Source organism: Catharus ustulatus, chromosome 12 (genome assembly GCF_009819885.2).
Source record: "Catharus ustulatus isolate bCatUst1 chromosome 12, bCatUst1.pri.v2, whole genome shotgun sequence".
Lineage (NCBI taxonomy): Eukaryota > Metazoa > Chordata > Aves > Passeriformes > Turdidae > Catharus > Catharus ustulatus.
The window spans coordinates 20,335,265-20,355,832 of NC_046232.1; the positions used below are offsets into that span (position 1 = coordinate 20,335,265).

General features: G+C 43.0%; 1 protein-coding gene across 2 annotated transcripts in view; it reads left to right on the forward strand.

Annotated features, from left to right (window-relative positions):
• Nucleotides 1-6,877: 6,877 nt before the first annotated feature.
• MAP2K5 (mitogen-activated protein kinase kinase 5) overlaps nt 6,878-20,568 on the forward strand; it is a 129,609-nt gene continuing 115,918 nt past the window's right edge. For both annotated transcript variants that reach the window (XM_033070741.2, XM_033070742.1), the window contains exons 1-4: nt 6,878-7,057; nt 13,656-13,704; nt 14,320-14,387; nt 18,378-18,447. In XM_033070741.2, coding sequence (XP_032926632.1) covers nt 6,923-7,057; nt 13,656-13,704; nt 14,320-14,387; nt 18,378-18,447 — 322 coding nt within the window. In that variant the 5' untranslated portion in view covers nt 6,878-6,922. The remainder of the gene's footprint in view (nt 7,058-13,655; nt 13,705-14,319; nt 14,388-18,377; nt 18,448-20,568) is intronic.

The following is a 20,568-nucleotide window of genomic DNA, read 5'->3' on the forward strand; positions in this document are numbered from 1 at the left end:
ATGAGCAGTGTGTAAGGATCCTTGAGTTATTAAATCATGATGAAATAATTTTCATCTATAAACACAAACCTGGTTACTTTTTTTCCCAAAGATAAAACATTTCATTGACTTCCACTCTTGCTATAAACACCAACTTCTTTGCATCTTTTTTACCACTCAGATTCTGGCCTGAATGTGAGATGCTGATGGCCAGGAAGATTTTGTACCATGTCTCAAAATTTTCTGCAGCACTCAGGAATAATTGATCCACAAAATGACCCCTCTGGCTTTGCAGAGGTTCGAGTTGAAATAAAGTTTAGCTCCCCTTGCAAGCCTCGCCTTAATTATCTCTTTGCTGATGTTTAAATGAGGGAGAGATGAGCTCCCAGAGCTTTGTTTCACCTCCCTTAACTACTCCAGAGAAACGGAACGCCGAGGATCAGGTGGCTCCTCCTTGTAGCACCTCTTTAAATATTGATGGTTCTGGGGGGAGCTGAACCTGCAGGAGCCGCTGCTGTCACCCCTGGGCCGGGTCAGCGGGCTCGGGTGTCCCAGTTAAACTCTGCTGCTGTCACTTAATGGGAAATGCAGCTGCTTTGCTGAAAGATCAATGTCCAATAAAGGCTGCACAATCAAATCTTGTTGCAATGATTGAGGTGCTTAATTGCCTTTCAAAGATAAGGTGGTAATCAACACACGTTCAGCTGATCTTTTTTACCGCCTCAATTACACCGAGGGCAGAGCCCAGGCAGGATCTTTAACTACTTACACTTATTAAATCTTACGTGGCTCCTGAAAAATTACTTAAGCCACACAATCGATAAAACCCTGCTCTTAATTACTATATTTCACTTTTAGACCTTTTTGTGTGGTTGATAAATGTTTCACCAGAGAGAGAATCCGCGGTGCTAACGAGTTACCCCAAGAAATTCCCTTCTCTCCTCCACATTTTGCTTATTGGGGAGTTTTTGTTTTCCTGGAGGTTTTGTTTTCATGAAGTTTTGGGGCTGGTGATGCAAATGTGGGCCCAGGCAGTTCATTTTATTAAAATATTTTTAGATTTAATATCTATTAATCATGAGTTGATGAACTACTTGCAGGTGGACCAGGTTCAACACAAAGTTCTCAACTTTTTTTCCCTCATTGTAAATTAATTCTGGATTTAAAGATTGGATTGGAACTCCTACATATTTATGATTAGTTCTCTCATATTGTGTGAAAAATCAGTTTTTGTGCTCTTCTCTTGCTCCCCTCTCTTCCCCTGGAGCAATATCCAGAGCTTTTCTCCTGCTGACCTTCCATTGACTTGGGCAGAATGGAAATCTGTCCTCACCTTACCTTGTTGTTGACCTAAATCTCCTCACAAACCATATTTATAGATCTCCCTGCTGTATGTCATTATTATTGAATGAAATTTAGGTATTTTTAATAGTTGAATGCCCTCAGGCCTCTGCTTTAGAGCAACTTTTCCTGAAACAAAGGGGATTTTGCTTCATGTATTATTTACTGTGGCCATTTAATTTATATTGGCTTTTGCTGTAACCCCTTCATCATGGTCACTACAGAAAGGTGAGTTAATAATTCTGACAGTTATCTTCATTTCTTTCCCTATTTCTGGAAACAGAACTCAGGATTTAAATTTTGGGCTGCATTTTTCAGTTTAAATACACCTAAGAAAAAGTGGCAGCTTCAGCACTGCAGCCAGGGAATACAGAATAAAAATTGCCACTAATATATTGCAAGTTGGCTTAAAAGATTTATTTTATTTCTAGAAAAGAATAAGATGCTGGTTTTGCATTTAAGTCCTAAAAACTGAAACAACTCAGAGTGATTTTGAAAATAATTGCATCACTTTAAGCACAGTTTATGAGCCTTGTTGCAGTTCATTATAAAACCAATTTGTGACTTGCAGTGATATTAATAATCCTAATAGAATTAAAAGTGGGAAACGTGGTTAAAAGCAATCCTTCAGACAAAAACTCTGATGAAGGGAACTTTCAAGTTTAAAATACAAATGCCAGATTAGAACATTGGTTTTTGAACAAGATGACAAAGTCAAACCTGGTTTTTTCCTTCAGAGAAGAAATGCCAGTAGATATGATTGTTACCTCTCAGTGATTCATGGGCCTGCTCTTGTACTTTGTGAGACATGAATTATTTAGGAAGAAAAATCACAATAATTTTGGTGTTACTCAAGAATTTATAGGTTGACAGAAAAACAATTACACAGCCCCTGGAGCTGGTCTGGAGGGGCACAGGAGCATCATTAACCACCCACTGCTGGAGCTGGGCATCACAGAATCTGCTTTTTTCCCAAATTTATTCAGAATTTAAGGCAAAAACGAAATATTTACTAATTTAGCCTAAATCAATTTTACTGTTATGTTTTGTTTCAGTCCAAGGTGAGTTTAGTGTGAAAAAAGAGCTTTAAAAGATCTGATTGACAGCTGTGAACTGAAAATATGAATTCATTCCCTGATCTTTGGGTCCCAAACAATCCTTTCTTATTCCAGAGAAGCTGCAGAGTGCCTGGGAGGGGCAGTGGGAAGTTGGGTGCAAGTTTTAAAGCCATTTTTAAGGAATCTGAATGTCTCCATGCTTCCCTTGCTGAGTCTTTCCAGGGAGGAATATCTTCAGGAAGCCTGGACACTGCTGACCTATTTTTCAGCAGCCTGAGGGAATTCAGTTTGCTGCATTCACTGAAAGGAAAAAAAAAAAAAAAAAAGTGAATTTCAGCATGTTATGTTATTTATCAACACAGAAAGTTGGGTATTAATATCTTTCCAAAAAGACAAGGAAATATGTGCTCCTGGAACAACCATCAGGGGCCATTTTCTCTGGGAAACTGGAGAGTTTGTCCTTTGTTATTTATGATTCCAGCCTAGCAACTGGTGCAGGGATGATAAATTGAATTTGGTGATCCAGGGCTGGCACAGAGACCCTGATTCCTCCAGGTGTGTTTTGTGCCTGAATTACAGGTAAGGTGGCACAAACACACTATTTTAAGAGAATATTTTGAATGGGAATTATTCAGCTGTTGTCTAATAAATCCACATTATTCCTGTTTCATTGCTGGAATAATTCTGGTAATGATGAGGTTACTGGAGATGCTGAGGAGGATCCAGAATTAAATCATAAATCAATTTTCTGTATCCTCAGCATCTTCCCTGTGCCTCTGCCCTTTTATCCAAGGGGATGAGTGCAGCAATTGAGAATCCCAATTTTAATCCTAATTCTGGTTTTAATTCACCCAGTGCTGAGAACTTCCCTCCTCAGGGCAAGGCAAACCTGAGCCCTCACCCTGGGACAGGAATGTTCCAGAGCAGGGCCAGGCCAGCCACATCTTGTTTTTATCTCTCTTTGGAGGGACCCAAAACTCCATCACAGGATGTTTGTGACACAGAAAAGAGAAAATTGCTTGTGTTGGGCAGCTCCTTTTGCAGTGGGAATTAAACCATAATAATTTCTTCCCTCACTTTTGCAAATTATCCTGCTAAGCAAATCACAGGCAAGACAACATTTTCCCATCCTCACAGAGACTCCTGTGAGATTCCAATGCTTTTCCTCCCCTCCTGTGTCAGCATTCTGGAGAGAAATATTGAAATAAAGAAATAAATATTGAAATAAATATTTATTTCCTTGCGTGGCCGCCTCGGGATGCTCAGAGTCCTCTCCAGCAGCACAGAAAGCAGCAGAGAGCAGCAGCACACTGCAAGTGGCAGCTGCTGGGAGCCACCAAGGGAGGATTTCCCCCTCAGAAATAAAAAATAAATCAGAATTTGGAGAAGTTTTGGGCTTCACCATCCTGTAATGAAAGCATTGATAAATCCTTTGCACATTTGGGGTGGTGGAAAGAATAACTCTGGAGGTGTGGTTATAAATGTTGTGTTGTCTGGGGGAATCAAACTGCTTTGTTATTTTGTAATGGGGACTCTGAAATCCTTTAACCTGAACTTTTAAAGAATATTTAATATTTAATATTAAAACCATCATGCATTGTATTCTCACACCACCATTTTCCCCCAACTTTATGGAGCAATCTATAAAAATAAATGGTGACATCTCACAACAAAACTTTTGCAGGATGATAAAATAAAAACCAGCTGTTTGTTTCAACTGAAAATTCCTGATTAAACTTGGATTTTAAAGAAGTCTGTGGCAAAACCAAACCTGTGTCAATAAATAAATGTTTGATGTGCTGTGCTTCTTCAGATATAAAAACCCTTCAAGTTTGATTACACAAATCAGAATGGGGGATTAAGGTTATGATTAGCCCTGGAAAATCAACGTAATATTTATGCAAATTTGGCAAATTGAGTTGGTTTTCCCCATAGTCTGGTAAATGAAGAAGACATTTTAGAAAAATTGCAGCTCTATAGAAATTCCATCATTTTGTGTGCCATTCTTTGAAATTTAATAGAAAATGAATCTGATTGAAATGGAGCTGAGTGAAAGGTACACAGGGACTGCAGGTAAAAGGTTCATTTGAGCAGAAAGATGTCTGTGTGGGCACCACCAGTCCCTTAGATCCTCAGGAGCTGGGCCTCTATTAATTTTTAGTATAGGAACTAAATTATAAAGTTATTGAACAGAGAGAGAATTTATCTCTGTTAATGGCCATTGAATTTTTTTTTTCCTAAAGCTCTAACAAAGTAGAATTCAAATATGAAGAAGCTTGAAGACATTTCAGGAATTAAATATACCTCCCACTCCCCCCCTGTAAATTGATAAAATAACTCAAATAGGCCAGTTTGTCAGAGATGATAATGTGAGAGAGTGTGATAAAATGCACAGATCAATAGCCCACAATTGAGATTAATGCTGTTCTCTGTTAAAAGAAGGGGATTGTTTGATGCTGCAGAGCTGTGCAGAGCAGAGAGCCTTCCCTGTGACTCGTGCCAGTGAAGAGCTTCTTTCAAAAGCTGGGTTTGGTGTTTTGTGTTGGCAGAGCTGTCAAAACACGTTCTTTGTGGCTGAGGTGGGCAGGGATTTTCTTCCATCAGAAAGAAGGATCGTGGTTTGGGCCAGGCTGATTTCAGGGGCATCACTGGAATATGGGGGGAAATCTGTGATGCCAGAATTGTACCTGGAGCTGCTCTGGGGTGTGAGGAACGGTGAGGTGAGAGGAGCTGCTGGCACAAGAGCTGCCAGCCCTTCCTGCTCCTGTCTGGCTGTCCCAAACAGCAGTCCCAGAGCCCTTCCCAGTGCCTGTCCCCTGTGCCCATTCCCAGGGCCCAATCCCAGTGTCAATTCCCAGTTGCCATTCCCAGTTCTCATTCCCAGTTCCCATTCCCAGCTCCTATTCCGAGAGCCCACTCCCAGTTCCTGTCCCAGTTCTTGTACCAGTTCCCATTCCCAGTTCTTATTCCCAGTTCCCATTCCCAATGCCCATTCCCAGAGCCAATTCCCAGTGCCAATTCCCAGTTTCCATTCCCAGACCTGATCCCTGTCCCAGTCCCCATTCCCAGGGCCCATTCCCAGTTCCCACTCCCAGACCAGTTCCCAGTGCCCATCCCAGTTCCCATTCCCGGTTTGCTCTGCAGGGATGAGCCCAGAACCACCGAGGCTGGGAGAGACCTTGGGGCTCACCGAGCCAGCACCTCCAAATCCCCAGGAGTGTCCCTGAGGGTCACACTGGGACATCCCTGGGCACTCTCAGTGTCACACTGGGACATCCCTGGGCACCTCCAGTGTCACACTGGGACATCCCTGGACATTTCCAGTGTCACACTGGGACATCCCTGGGCACCTCCAGTGTCACACTGGGACATCCCTGGGCACCTCCAGTGTCACACTGGGACATCCCTGGGCACTCCCAGTGTCACACTGGGTCATCCCTGGGCACCCCCAGTGTCACATGGGGACATCCGTGGGCACTCCCAGTGTCGCACTGGGACATCCCCCAGCACCTCCAGTGTCACACTGGGACATCCCTGGGCACTCCCAGTGTCACACTGGGACATCCCTGGACATTCCCAGTGTCACACTGGGACATCCCTGGGCACCTCCAGTGTCACACTGGGACATCCCTACACATTTCCAGTGTCACACTGGGACATCCCTGGACACTTCCAGGGGCAGTGGCTCCCCAGCTCCCTGGGCAGGTTCCGCAGCGCAGCTCGGTCCGTGTGTCCGTGCTGGGATAACCCGGCTCGGTCCGTGTTTGTGTCCGTGCTGGGATAACCCGGCTCGGTCCGTGTTTGTGTCCGTGCTGGGATAACCCGGCTCGGTCCGTGTTTGTGTCCGTGCTGGGATAACCTGGCTCGGTCCGTGTGCTGTGTCTGTGTCCGTGCTGGGATAACCCGGCTCGGTCCGTGTGTTGTGTTGGGATAACCCGGCTCGGTCCGTGTTTGTGTCCGTGCTGGGATAACCCGGCTCGGTCCGTGTATTGTTTGTGTCCGTGCTGGGATAACCCGGCTCGGTCCGTGTGTTGTGTTGGGATAACCCGGCTCGGTCCGTGTTTGTGTTTGTGTGTCCGTGCTGGGATAACCCGGCTCGGTCCGTGTGTCCGTGCTGCGTTAACCCGGCTCGGTCCGTGTTTGTGTCCGTGCTGGGATAACCCGGCTCGGTCCGTGTATTGTTTGTGTCCGTGCTGGGATAACCCGGACCGAACCGAGCCCAACCCCAGCCCCGCTGTCCCTGCCACAGCACGGGGCACAATGACAGAACACACCGAACGCTGAGCACCGGCACAGCCCCGACTCCTCCTCCCCTTCCTCCTCCTCCTCCTCCTCCCCCGCCGCTCATCTCCTCCTCCCGGCTCCGTTTTGGTTCCGGGGCAGCGGCTCCTTCCTGCGGAGGGCGGTGCAGCAGAGCCCGGCCCGGCTCGGCTTGGCTCGGCTCGGCTCGGCTCGGCTCGGCTCGGCTCGGCTCGGCTCGGCTCGGCTCGGCTCGGCCCGGCCCGGCCCGGCCCGGCCCGCAGCATGTGAGCCGCGGGGCGGGGATGCTCTGGCTGCTCTGCGGCCCCTGCGGCGCCATGGACAGCCAGGCGCTCGTCATCCGCATCCACATCCCCGACGGAGCCGCCGTGGACTGGACCGTGCACTCCGCGCCGCAGCTGCTCTTCAGGGACGTGCTGGTGAGTGGGGATGGAGCGGGGATGGACCGGGATGGACCGGGGATTGGACCGGGATGGAGCGGGGATAGCACCGGGATGGAGCGGGGATGGAGCGGGATGGGCTGGGGATGGACCGGGATGGACCGGGATGGAGCGGGGATGGAGCGGGATGGGCTGGGGATGGACCGGAGATGGACTGGAAATGGACCGGGGATGGATCGGGATGGGCCGGGGATGGACCGGGATGGAGCGGGGATGGACCGGAGATGGACTGGAAATGGACCGGGGATGGGCCGGGGATGGACCGGGGATGGAGCGGGACAGTGGAGCCAACCCGGGGATGGACCGGGATAGACCGGGGATGGCACCGGGGATGGACCGGGATGGCACCAGGACTGCTTAACCAACCCGGGGGTGGGCTGGGGATGGAGCGGGGATGGACTGGGATGGGCCGGGGATGGACCGGGATGGACCGGGAATGGACTGGGGATGGACCGGGGATAACACCGGGATGGAGCGGGGATGTCACCGGGACCCCCGAGCCAGTCCTGGGGATGACACTGGGACCCCTGTCCCAGCTCTGGGAATGTCACCCAGACCCCTGAGCCAGCCCTGGGGATGTCACTGAACAGCCCGAGTCAGCCCAGGGATGTCACCAGGATCCCCCTCCCAGCCCAGAGGATGTCACTCAAACCCTCGAGCCAGCCCAGGGATGTCACCAGGATCCCCCTCCCAGCCTGGAGGTGCCACCCTGCTCTGTGCCAAAGGGGTCCCAGTGCCATCCACTGGCTGGTGGCATTTGGGGCTGGTTCTGGCAGAAGATTTTAGTGGGAGAGTGGTCTGGAAGGAACCTCTAGAGTCCCCAAATCCCCCCTGCCGTGAGCAGGGACATCTCCAGGTCAGAGCATCCTCTCCTGAGTGCCTTGGGATGGAAAAGTTGTTTTTTGGGAAGGAATGGTCTCTACTCAGTGCCTGTTGTGTTTTTGGGGAGAAATATTCCCTGCTCAGTGCCTGTTGTGTTTTTGGGAAGGAATATTCCCTGCTCAGTGCCTGTTGTGTTTTTGGGAAGGAATATTCCCTGCTCAGTGCCTGTTGTGTTTTTGGGAAGGAATATTCCCTGCTCAGGAAAAGTGCCGGATTCTGCACCTGGGCTGCTCCTGCTCCTGTGGCATTTCTCCTGTCTGGAGTTGGGCTCTGTGCTGTCCCCCTGTCCCTCAGCCCCTGCCCTGCTCTGGTTTTGGTCCATCTGCACACAGGGATGCTCTGCTTACTCAGGAATGGCACTGGGTGTTTATCCCACTCAGAAATATGAGTGGGTGTTTAATTCAGGAATGGCAGTGTGAGTTTATCCCACCCAGGAATGGCAGTGGGATTTTAGTTCAGGAATGGCAGTGGGTGTTTATCCCATTCAGGAATGGCAGTGGGAGTTTATTCCACCCAGGAATGGCAGTGGGAGTTTATCCCACTCAGAAATGGCAGTGGGTATTTATCCCACTCAGGAATGGCACTGGGAGTTTAATTCAGGAATGGCAGTGGGAGTTTATCCCACTCAAAAATGGGAATGAGTGTTTAATGTACTCAGGAGTGGCAGTGGGAGTTTATCCCACTCAGGAGTGGCAGTGGGTGTTTAATTCAGGAATGGCAGTGGGAGTTTATTCCATTCAGGAATGGCAGTGGGAGTTTAATTCAGGAATGGCAGTGGGAGTTTATCCCATTCAGGAATGGCACTGGGAGTTTAATTCAGGAATGGCAGTGGGAGTTTATCCCACTCAAAAATGGGAATGAGTGTTTAATGTACTCAGAAATGGCAGTGGGAGTTTATCCCACTCAGGAGTGGCAGTGGGAGTTTATCCCACTCACTCAGGGATGTCAATGGGTGTTTAATTCAGGAATGGCAGTGGGTGTTTTATCTCATTCAGAAATGGCAGTGGGTGTTTAGCTCAGGAATGTCAGTGGGTGTTTATCCCACTCAGGAGTGGCTGTGGGAGTTTATCCCACTCAAAAAATGGGAACGAGTGTTTAATGTACTCAGGAATGGCAGTGGGAATTTATTCCGCTCAGTCAGGAATGGCAGTGGGTATTTATCCCACTCAAAAGTGGGAATGGGTGTTTAATGTACTCAGGAATGGCAATGAGAGTTTATCCCCCTCAGAAATGGCAGTGGGTGTTTATCCCATTCTGGAATTACAGTGGGTGCTTAATTCAGGAGTGGCAGTGGGTGTTTATCCCCCTCAGAAATATGAGTGGGTGTTTATCCCACTCAGAAATGGCAGTGAGAGTTTATCCCACTCAGTCAGAAATGGCACTGGGAGTTTATCCCACTCAGGAATGGCAGTGGGTGTTTAATTCAGGAGTGGCAGTGGGTGTTTATCCCACTCAGAAATGGGAATGAGTGTTTAATGTACTCAGGAATGGCAGTGGGAATTTATCCCACTAAGAAATGGCTGTGGGAGTTTAATTCAGGAATGGCAGTGGGTGTTTATCCCCCTCACTCAGGAATGGCAGTGGATGTTTAATTCAGGAGTGGCAGTGGGTGTTTATCCACTCATTCAGAAATATGAGTGGGTGTTTATCCCGCTCAGAAATATGAGTGGGTGTTTATCCCATTCTGAAATGGCAGTGGGTGTTTAATTCAGAAATGGCAGTGGGTATTTATCCCATTCAGAAATGGCAATGGGAGTTTATCCCACTCAGGAGTGGCAGTGGGTGTTTAATTCAGGAATATCAGTGGGTGTTTATCCCACTCAGGAATGGCAGTGGGTGTTTAATTCAGGAATGGCAGTGGATGTTTATCCCATTCAGAAATGGCAGTGGGTGTTTATCCCACTCAGAAATGGGAATGGATGTTTATCCCACTCAGGAATGGCAGTGGGAGTTTAGCTCAGGAGTGTCAGTGGGTGTTTATCCCACTCAGAAATACGAGTGGGTGTTTATCCCATTTTGGAATGGCAGTGGGTGTTTAATTCAGGAATGGCAGTGGGTGTTTATCCCATTCAGGAGTGCCAATGGGTGTTTATCCATTCACTCAGAAATATAAGTGGGTGTTTTTCCCACTTTTCCCTGGCTGCATCCTCAGCCCAGAGCAAATCCCATTTCTGCTGTGCACCCCGTGATTTCTGCCCATCCCTGCACACCCACGGGGCTCTGTGTGCCTTTATTTCTGTGAGGAAAATCTTCCTGTACCCATCACCTGCATATTCACCTTTTATTTTTGTTATTAACATTGGACAGGGATTTTGATTCTGTCAAAAGGGGATTGAGGGGTTGGTTTGCTGGAAAATATTCAGTGTTTGACCCAGAGGATTGCAGGAAGGGATGACAGAAATTTTATTTTCCCAACATTTAGCATTATCCACAACTTTCTGTGGATGGGGGAGTGGGAGCAGAGCTTTTCTCTGGCCAGGGAGGTTTTTGGGAGGGGAGGATTTTCTGTGCCCTTAAACAAAATTGGAGCAAGTTATTCTGATTTTCTCCACACTCTGCTTCGTGTTTTCCTTTTTCTCCCCCCAAAATAAAGTGAAATAACCCCTGGTGCTTGGATCATCCTTTGCTGTTCTAGAATTGTTGTAAATTTGGGTTGGTTATTTGAAATGAAAGTAGAGAAATCGTGGTCAGTGGGACAGAGGATCTTGAGTTACAGCAGTGAAGCTTCCTGAAAGCTCCTGGTTTGGTGGGGCAGGGAAATGCAGGAATTAAATTAAATAAAATTCAAATTCGCCTAGAAGTGGTGGGGCAAATAAATACAGGAATTAAATTAAATAAAGCTCCAATCCATGCAGTGGTGGGACAGGGAAATGCAGGAATTAAATGAAATAAAATTAAAATTCACCCAGAAGTGATGGGGCAGATAAATACAGGAATTAAATGAAATAAAGTTCAAATTCACCCAGAAGTGATGGGGCAGGTAAATACATGAATTAAATGAAATAAAATTCAAATTCAACTAGAAGTGGTGGGGCAGGTAAATGCAGGAATTAAATGAAATAAAATTCAAATCCACCTAGGTTTGGTGGGGCAGGTAAATGCAGGAATTAAATTAAATAAAGCTCCAATCCATGCAGTGGTGGGGCAGATAAATACAGGAATTAAATGAAATAAGGTGATTTTTAAGCTGATTTTTGAGTGCAGCCCTGCAGCATTTCAGGCTGGTGTGCAAGTTTATTTGCATCCTCATTTTCAGGGATGTTCTTCATGATGTCACTTTAAATAAATTCTCTGTGCATCAGCTTTGCAGGCCTCTAAGTTACCAGTAAATGGATTTATTTTTAAGGCCCCACTAAATGAATTACAATAAGCTTATTTTTATTTTCCTCAAGCTGTCTACTGTGCTGGGGTCTTTCAGTTAATTCTGGGTAACTACAGAGAGATAAAACAAGTTTTAAGTGCAAAAAGAGAGCTGTGGGTTCAATATTTAAGCAGAGCTTTCACATTTTTGCTTTCTCCAAAGAAACAGAACAGATTGGATTTGGGAGCTCCTTTGGCTGTTCCCTGCTTTTCTCCTCCTGGTGTTTTATTGTTCATGAGCTCAGTGGTGAGAGCAGAAAATCCCTGTGCACGTGTAATCCTTTGAAATTTGGAATAATCCTTTAATCCTGGGTCAGCCTGAGGTCTCAGCACTTTGGGGTGGGATTTCCCTTCCCCTGCCTGCCAGGCTGCCTTTTGAAATTCATTTATTTGATGGAATTTTTGTGAGTTCTGCAAAGTTTTGGAGTTTATTCAGTGCATAATTCACTCATTATTACTTGTATTAAAGAAATCTCAATGCACAGAAAAAGTTATTCTGAGGGGCTGCAGGAGAATAACTTTTTTTTTTTAATCACTATTTCAGTTTTCTCAGAGCTTTAGGAAGTTGGAATTTTTTTAGGAGATTTGAAGGATTTTTTAGGAAGTTTGGAGTTTTTTTAGGAGGTTTGGAGTTTTTTTTAGGAGGTTTGGAGTTTTCCAGGCAGACTTTGGAGCTGCCTCTGATGCTTCCTCACCCCTTAAATCCAATTTTTAAACAATTTAAAATCCATTTCATGGAAGCATCCATGTGCCCATAGATGAACCTTTACCAGGGGTTAAATCTAACACAATTAAAGTGTGTTTGCTGAAGAATATTCAGTGTTCAACTGATGGATTTAGAAATAATTAGTGCAGCCTTCTGTTTAGGCAGAATTTCCTACTAGAAAGAATTATTATTTCTAATTTCTGATGAGAAGTAGGAGCTTTTGACAGGGGTGAACCCTGGGGAATGGAGGAATTTTTATCAACATGGAAATTTTTTTTTGCATTTTTGCCTCTACAAATTTTACAATTCCATAATTAAGCCACACTGGAAATATTTATTTATTTGTTTGTTGTTTGTTTTACCATTTTTACCTCTACAAATTTTACAATTCCATTTCTTGTGTGCAGTGAAGAGTTTGAATCCCATCTCTTGATTTATTTTAGCATCTAAATAAATACCAGGAGAAAGTTTTTAAGGTTTTTTTATTATTATTATTACTTGCTTGGGTTGGCTCTGTGGAAATCTCGTGCTGCTTTCCCATTTTATTAATTCTGTAGCACAGAATCTTTAATTTCCTGCCTTTTAGATGAAAGAGGGAAAATGCAGAGAGCTTTGGCAGGGGGGGTTGAGCACCCTGGGATGCTCCCAGTGCAATAAATCCTCGTTAATTCATTAATTCATTAATTAATTCATTAATTTCTGAGCACTCTGGGGCAGGGCTGGGTGGGACAGGAAGGGGCAGAGCCACGCTGGGACTCCTGGATTGGCAGCAAAATGAGAAATAAAAGGTGGGGAAATGAGAAATAAAAGGTGGGGAAATGAGAAAAGTTCTGTTCTGGTACCAGCAAAAAAATCTGGGTTGGAGCAGAGAGTGGAATTGGAAATTTTGGGTTGTTTGGGCTGAAAAAAAAAATGGTAAAAGCTGAAAAAATGATAAAAGTTCTTATTTGGTATCAGGAAAAAAAGGTTGGGTTGGAACAGGGGTTGGAACTGGAAATTTTGGGTTGTTTGGGCTGAAAAAGTGGTAAAAGCTGAAAAAAATGATAAAAGTTCTTTTCTGGTACCAGAAAAAAAAATCTGGGTTGGAGCAGGGGTTGGAACTGGAAATGTTGGTTTGTTTTGGCTGAAAAAAATGATGAAATTCTTCTTTAGGTCCCAGCAAAAAAAATCTGGGTTTTAGCAGGGGTGTGTGGCTGGAAATGTTTTTGTGTTTTGGTTTTTGGGGTTCTGTCTCTTTGGGTGTTTTTAAAAAATAAAAAAAAATCATAAAGTTCTTTTTATGGCTGGCTTTGATCCATTTGGTGCTCTTTTATTTTTTTTTTTAATAAGTCAAGGAAAAAATCAATTTTCTCACCTGCAGGAGCAGACACCACAGAGCTGTTTGCAGTTATTGGGGAGATATTTGGGGAAAAAAAATGACATTTTCCTGGAGGGGCAGGAAAAAAAAAATCCCAATTGGTGCAGATTTGTGTTGTGCCCTAAAAACTTCCTCATTTTAATGCTGATTTTATTTTCCCATTTGCTATTGAATGAATTTAATTTTATTTATTAATTGCAGTCATTAATTTAAAAATTTAATTTAATTAATTTTTTGGAGTGTATTTAATTAATTTTCCCTTCCCTTTTTAGGATGTCATTGGCCAGGTTTTGCCAGATGCAACGACCACAGCATTTGAGTGTAAGTGTGACTTCTAGCCACCAATTATTGTCATTTTTTGTGTTAAATTGTTCAATTTTCCTTTTGAATTGTCATTTTCCCTGTTGAAATTGTCCAAGTTTTCCTGTTAAATTGTAATTTTACCAGTTAAATTGTAATTTTCCTTGTTAAAAATGTAATTTTTCCTGTTAAATTGTCATCTCCAGTTAAATTGTAATTTTCCCTGTTAAAATTGTAATTTTCCCTGTTAAATTGTAATTTTCCCAGTTAAAAATATCATTTTCCCTGTTAAATTATCATTTTCCGGTTAAATTGTCATTTCCTTGTTAAATTGTAATTTTTCCTGTTAAAATTGTTGCTTTCCCAGTTAAATTGTTGCTTTCCCAGTTAAATTGTAATTTTCCCTGTTACATTGTCATTTCCCTGTTAAATTGTAATTTTTCCTGTTTAAATTGTTGCTTTCCCAGTTAAATTGTTGCTTTCCCTGTTAAAATGCCATTTTTCCAGTTAAAATTGTCCAAGTTTTCCAGTTAAATTGTCATTTTTCCTATTAATTATAATTTTCCCTGTTTAATTATAATTTTCCTGTTGAAATTATCATTTTCCTGTTAATTTTTCCGTGTTCTTTCCTGGCAGATGAGGATGAGGATGGGGACAGGATCACGGTCAGGAGTGATGAGGAGATGAAGGCCATGCTGTCCTATGTGAGTAAACCACAAAAAATCCTCATTTCCCCCATTTTTATTTTATATTTTATTTTATATTTTATTTTATATATTTTATTTTATATATTTTATTTTATATATTTTATTTTATATATTTTATTTTATATATTTTATTTTATATATTTTATTTTATATATTTTATTTTATATATTTTATTTTATATATTTTATTTTTAATATTTTTTAATATTTTATTTTTTATTTTGTTTTTTATTTTATTTTTTAAATTTAATTTTATTTATTTCATTTTATTATTATTTTATTTTATATTTTATTATTATTTTATTTTTTAAATTTTATTTTATTAATATTTTTTTTCCCTGTTTAATGGGAGACATCCAACTCCAATCTGGATTTTCCTGGAGGTGTCTCACACCACATCCCCAGCCATGCTCCACTTGCAAAAATAAAAATCAAAATCTCCTTTTTCACTTACTGCTCATAGCAGAAACATTAAGAAAAATGCATTTTAATGACTTTTGCATTAGGTGGAGGGCAGGCTCAATGGACTATCAATTTCTGGGATTTTTTATGCAGTACTTAAAGCAACGCCTCATTAAAAATCAACCCCTGGGCTCCAAAAATTTTTCAAAATCTGCTTTTCATCTTTTGCAGCCCTCCTAACTGAGGGGTTTTTATTCTAGCTGCAGGCTCAGTGTGCAGAGAGGGTTTAAAGATGTATTTTGGTTTTTTTTTTTGGAGATGGAAGTGGTTGTGGGAGGCTTTGTGTAGGTGGGGGTGTGGAAAATAAAAGCTGTGTAAAAATATAAATAGAAATATTAAAAAAATACATGAATAGAAATCTATATAAATAAAAATATAAATATATAAATATAAAAACATATAACTATAAATACATAAATCCCAGTGAAATCCCAGTGTAATCCCATTTAAATTCCAGTTAAATCCCAGTTAAATCCCATGTAAATCCCAGTTGCATTCCTGTTAAATCCCATCTAAATCCCATTAAATTCCATTAAATCCCAGTGAAATCCCATTTAAATCCCAGTGATATCCCAGCTAAATTCCAGTTGCATTCTAGTTAAATCCCATTAAAATCCCAGTGAGATTCCACTGAAATTCCAGTTAAATTCCATTAAAATCCCAGTGAAATTCCACTGAATTTCCAGTTAAATCCCACTGAAATCCCATTAAAATCCCAGTGAAATTCCACTGAAATTCCAGTTAAGTTCCATTAAAATCCCACTGAAATTCCACTGAAATTCCAGTTAAATCCCATTGAAATCCCATTAAAATTCCAGTTAAATCCCAATGAAATTCCACTGAAATTCCAGTTAAATCCCATTAAAATCCCATTAAAATCCCATTAAAATCCCCATTTTCCCACTCTGCAGCCATCCCTGTGTCCTGTCCCTCCCTCCCTGATCCCAAATCCCTTCAGGAGCTCTGAGCTCTCCCTGGATCCTTCTCCAGCTGAACATTCCCATCCAGAATCCATTTCTTTTTTAGGATTTTGATCTTCTCAGCTCTTTTTACACCCAGCAGCTCCTTCCCCACCCCAATTCCTGCATTTTTCTCTTTTCCTATCAAATCTCAGCTCTTTTATTTTCCCCTTTAAAGTGGCAAACTCTGAATTTTTTTTTCCAGATGAGTCATGCCTTGGGAAGATAATTTTTTTTTTTTTTTTGCTATGCTTCCAAGCTCACTGTTCAAGTTTCAGTACATTAGAGTTGTGATTGCTCCACTCTCTGCTTTCCCTTCCAAATTATGGGATGCCTCCAAATGACTTCTTTCTGCTTCAGCAGCTTCTCAGAAAAATCCCTTCAGTTTTAAACTAGTTTTTTATTTGAGTGGTTTGAGTTCCTCACATCCTGTGGGCTCGTTTTGGGATGTGTTCCCAACAAAAGGAATGTTGTGAGCCTAGGAAATGAATTAATTTAATCATCTTGGAAGAAAAATACTCATTTTGGAGGCCTGCAACAAATATTTGGAGGATTGGCCAGCTGGGAGAGTATTTTTACATGGTGCAGGTGTTGTCTGAAATGTAAATGAAGTGGATTTATTTTTAAATAAAATAAAGTAAAAAAATTATAAAAAATTTTTAAAGTGGATTTTTATTTTAATTTGAGAGGATAAAAATAATTCCATGAGATTAGACTCTGTAACATATTTGAATTTAGAAGATATTTTGAATCCTGCCTGACCTTACCTTTAAGTTCTTTGCTTTATGAATTGCACAAGAAATTAATTCAGGTCTGGAATTCTTTCAGCTGATGCAAGAACAGTTTGGGTCAGGCTGATTTTTGGGGGGATTTTGGGAGGATTTTTGCAGGGCTGGGCACTGCAGGTAATTAAGGGCAGCCAGGGAGCTGCTGCCCTGTGTCTGTAGAAAAAAAAGCAGGAATTTTTTTTGACAGCCACTGATTGGAAAGTTGCTTGCAGCTCTCTGCCAGCAAGGGCTACACGCTCTGGATCAATAAGTGGCAAATTTCCCATTAAAAAAAGAATACCTGAGCAATGTTCCAAATAGCCACTGGCATCTTAATTTGCCATGGAAAGCTGCAGCACTGCTGTGTGCAGGACAAGCCATTTCCAGACAATTTTTCCACACTACTTGTTAACAGTTATTGCTGTCCCACAAGGTTGACAGCTTACATGATTGATATTTCATTTACTTGTCATCACTGCTGAGTAATGGACAGGGCCTTGGGATTTTCTCCCCCTCTCTCTCCCCCCTCTATTGTGGTTTTTTTTTTGTTTGTTTGTTTTATTTTGGTTTGGTTTTTTTTGGAGGGGCAGGAAACACTCTCAGGTTTTTATTTGAGTTTTTTTTTTTTATCCAGAGAGTGAGCAGAAATGTTTGTGCTGTTGTGGAATTCCCTTGGTGGAATGGGAATTCAGCAGCTCAAAGGGACAGGGACAGATTTCACTGTTGGGTGCTCCAACCCCAAAATCCATCCTGCCCTGGGACACTGCAGGGATCCAGCTGGGAATTCCAGCCCAGCCAGGAGTCCCTGCCCAAAATCCATTTAAATCTACATTTTCCACGCTGGCACCATTCCCTGTGTGCTGTCCCTCCATCCCTGATCCCAAATCCCTCCCCAGCTCTCCTGGATCTTTTCAGGCTCTGAGGATTCCCTGGATCCTTTTCCAGCTGAACATTCCCAGGTCTCCCAACCCATTCCCAATATCCCACTCATCCCTTTCCTATCCCAGTTTAAACCATTCCCTGTGTCCTGTCCCTTGTCCCCAATCCCTCCCCAGCTCTCCTGGATCCTTTCAGGCTCTGAGGATTCCCTGGACCTTCCCTTCTCCAGGAGAACATTCCCAGCTCCATGGCCCAAGCATCTCCTGGATTTTGGATTTTTCAGCTCCTTTTCCAGCCCTTTTTGCCCATTCTGAGCCTTTTTTTAACCAATAAAAACCCCCAGGCTCACTGCAGAGCTCCTGTGCAGGATGTGTGCAGTGACTTTGGGATCTCAGCTCTGGGATCCCGCTGACCCTTCAGCACTGCCCCAACTCCAGATCCCTTTGGGATTCCCTTGGGCTGTTCCTGGCTGCACTTTTGGGGTGTGTTTGGGGCATGTTTGAGGCATTTTTGCATCAAGTCTTTGTGTCCCACGTTGGTTTTCTGCCTCCTCCAGCTGTGGCAGCTGCTGCATTTCCTGTGAATATTTCCTTTCCTCACCTGCATTAACTGTGAATATTTCCTCACCTGCATTTCCTGTGAATATTTCCTTTCCTCACCTGCATCTGCTGTAAATATTTCTTCACCTGTATTAGCTGTAAATATTTATTTCCTCCCCTGCTGGAGCATTCCCAGGTTTCAGGGGAGCCTGGAGCAGATCCCTCCTTTTTTAAATTCCTCTGTCCCTTTTTTGGGAAGGAGCCATTTCAAAGCTGATCTCTACTGTGGCAATTCCAAAGAAAATTAAAATTACACAAACCCTGAGTGCTTTTACCACTCCTGGATGACTGAGTGATCTCTTTTTTGTTTTTTTTTTTTCAGTATTACTCCACTGTGATGGAGCAGCAGGTGAATGGACAATTGATAGAGCCTCTCCAGATCTACCCACGAGGTAATGCTGAGCAAATCCCCCCCAAGATCCCAAACAGTGCAGCTGGAGCAGCTCCCTGGCTCCTTCTGGGCAGCTTTAAATGCACAGAGCATCTGGATTTGGAGAGAAGGATTCCTTCTTGTGGGGAGAGAGGAGAAAAGTGCATTTATTGCATGGGAAGGAGATGATTTCCTGGAGTAAATGAGATTAATGAGGTTTGCAGAGAACAGATTAAAGTACAGCAATTTCACCATTATAAGCTGCACCATTTTGACTGAAATTTTGGTCTGAACCCGAAGTGTGGCTTATAATCAGGTGGGGCTTATATATGGACAAAGAATGAAAAGTTGCTGTTTTAGTTTGGAGGACAGGTGTCTGCTGAGAAAGGCAGGAGCTTCTCTTTGAAATGGAGAATGTAAACCCCCTCTCTCCAAATTATTATAATTTTGAAATCAAGGGGCTCTCAGGCAAAGATATGGGAATAGGAATAACAGTTCTTTACTAGGGAAATTAAAATAGAAATACAGCACTACAAAGAACAAACCCCAAACCCTGACACAGTCAGAGTACAGCCTGACACCCGTCAGGCAGGGTGTTGGCAGCAGTCCCATCCCATGGTGGCTGCATCCTCCTGCAGTGACAGATGTGGCTCAGCTGGAGCAGTGCTCCTGTACAAGGTGCAGTTTCCCTCCAGAGCTCCAGTGGTGATGTGGAGAAATCCGGTTTTCCTCTGGAGTCCAGTGGAGAAAGGGGCTCCCTTAGTGTCCCAAACCCTCTGTTTTTATCTTGGTAAGAAATGTTGGGCTCTTCCCCCTGGCTGGAGCAACTCCCAATGGGATGCAGTAATTTTATCAGTGCCACAGTGGGACTCAATGGCCATGAGCAGAAAATGACTGGCTGGAGGAAGGATGGGTTGTGAAAAGATAAAGAACACTGCCCTGCCTGGTTTATAAACCATGGCCATGAACAGGAGATATCCCATGAGATAAAGAACACTGCCCTGCCTGGTTTATAAACCATGGCCATGAACAGGAGATATCCCATGAGATAAAGAGCACTGCCCTGCCTGGTTTATAAACATGGCCATGAACAGGAGATATCCCATGAGATAAAGAACACTGCCCCAGCTGGTTTATAAACCATGGCCATGAACAGGAGATATCCCATGAGATAAAGAACACTGCCCCAGCTGGTTTATAAACATGGCCATGAACAGGAGATATCCCATGAGATAAAGAACACTGCCCTGCCTGGTTTCAATGGATGCCCATTAGCAGAATATCTCCCATGTTGATCAGGATCACTGCCCCACCCTCAGCAGATGGTGACAGAACAGAAACCTTTTATCACACCCTGTATTGTAACCTGCAGCTTATAATCATGAAATTACTGTACATTTAAAAAACAACTCTGCCTGGATTCCAAGCAAAGCAGATGAATAACTGAAGTCTTGGATCTTTATGGAAATTGGGCTTTTTGAAGCTGTTTTAATGTCATTTATCAGCCAGGCTGGGGAATGTCACCACTGTGGGAGTGGGGACGTGTCTGTCACGTTTTTGTCTGAGATTTGGGCTCTTGGTGGTATCCAAATATTCACAAGCACTTCAGTAATTCTCCTGAATTATTGAGAGGTGTAATCAATCCTGTGAGCTGAGGCAATTAAAAAATAGGTCATCTCCAACCTGAAACAAATCCTTTGGCATTTTGGGAGGTTTTTTGGGGATGCTCTGTCTGAACTCAAACAATAACTTTAAAAAAAGTTCATTACATAATTCACTGAGATCTCACAGGCAGGCTCTGAATCTCTGCCTCTTAATTGGTGGAACAAGAGGAGCTTGAAATTCTCCAAGTAAATCTCCCAGCAATAAATTAATTGAAATAATTAAAAATTAAACTCTCCTCACTTAAGTGATATTGCACAAATAATCCCACTGTGATCCCAGTGACACATCCTGCTCTGGCAGTGCTTACAGCTCTCTGAAGTTTGAAGTGGGCAATTAAACAAAGTATTTTCCTTTTTTAAATTTATCTTTTATTTGTTCAGTATCTACCTTGTATTTAGTCAGTATTTACCTTTTATTTAATCAGTATTTACCTTTTATTTAGTCAATATTTACCATTTATTTATTATTTACCTTTTAT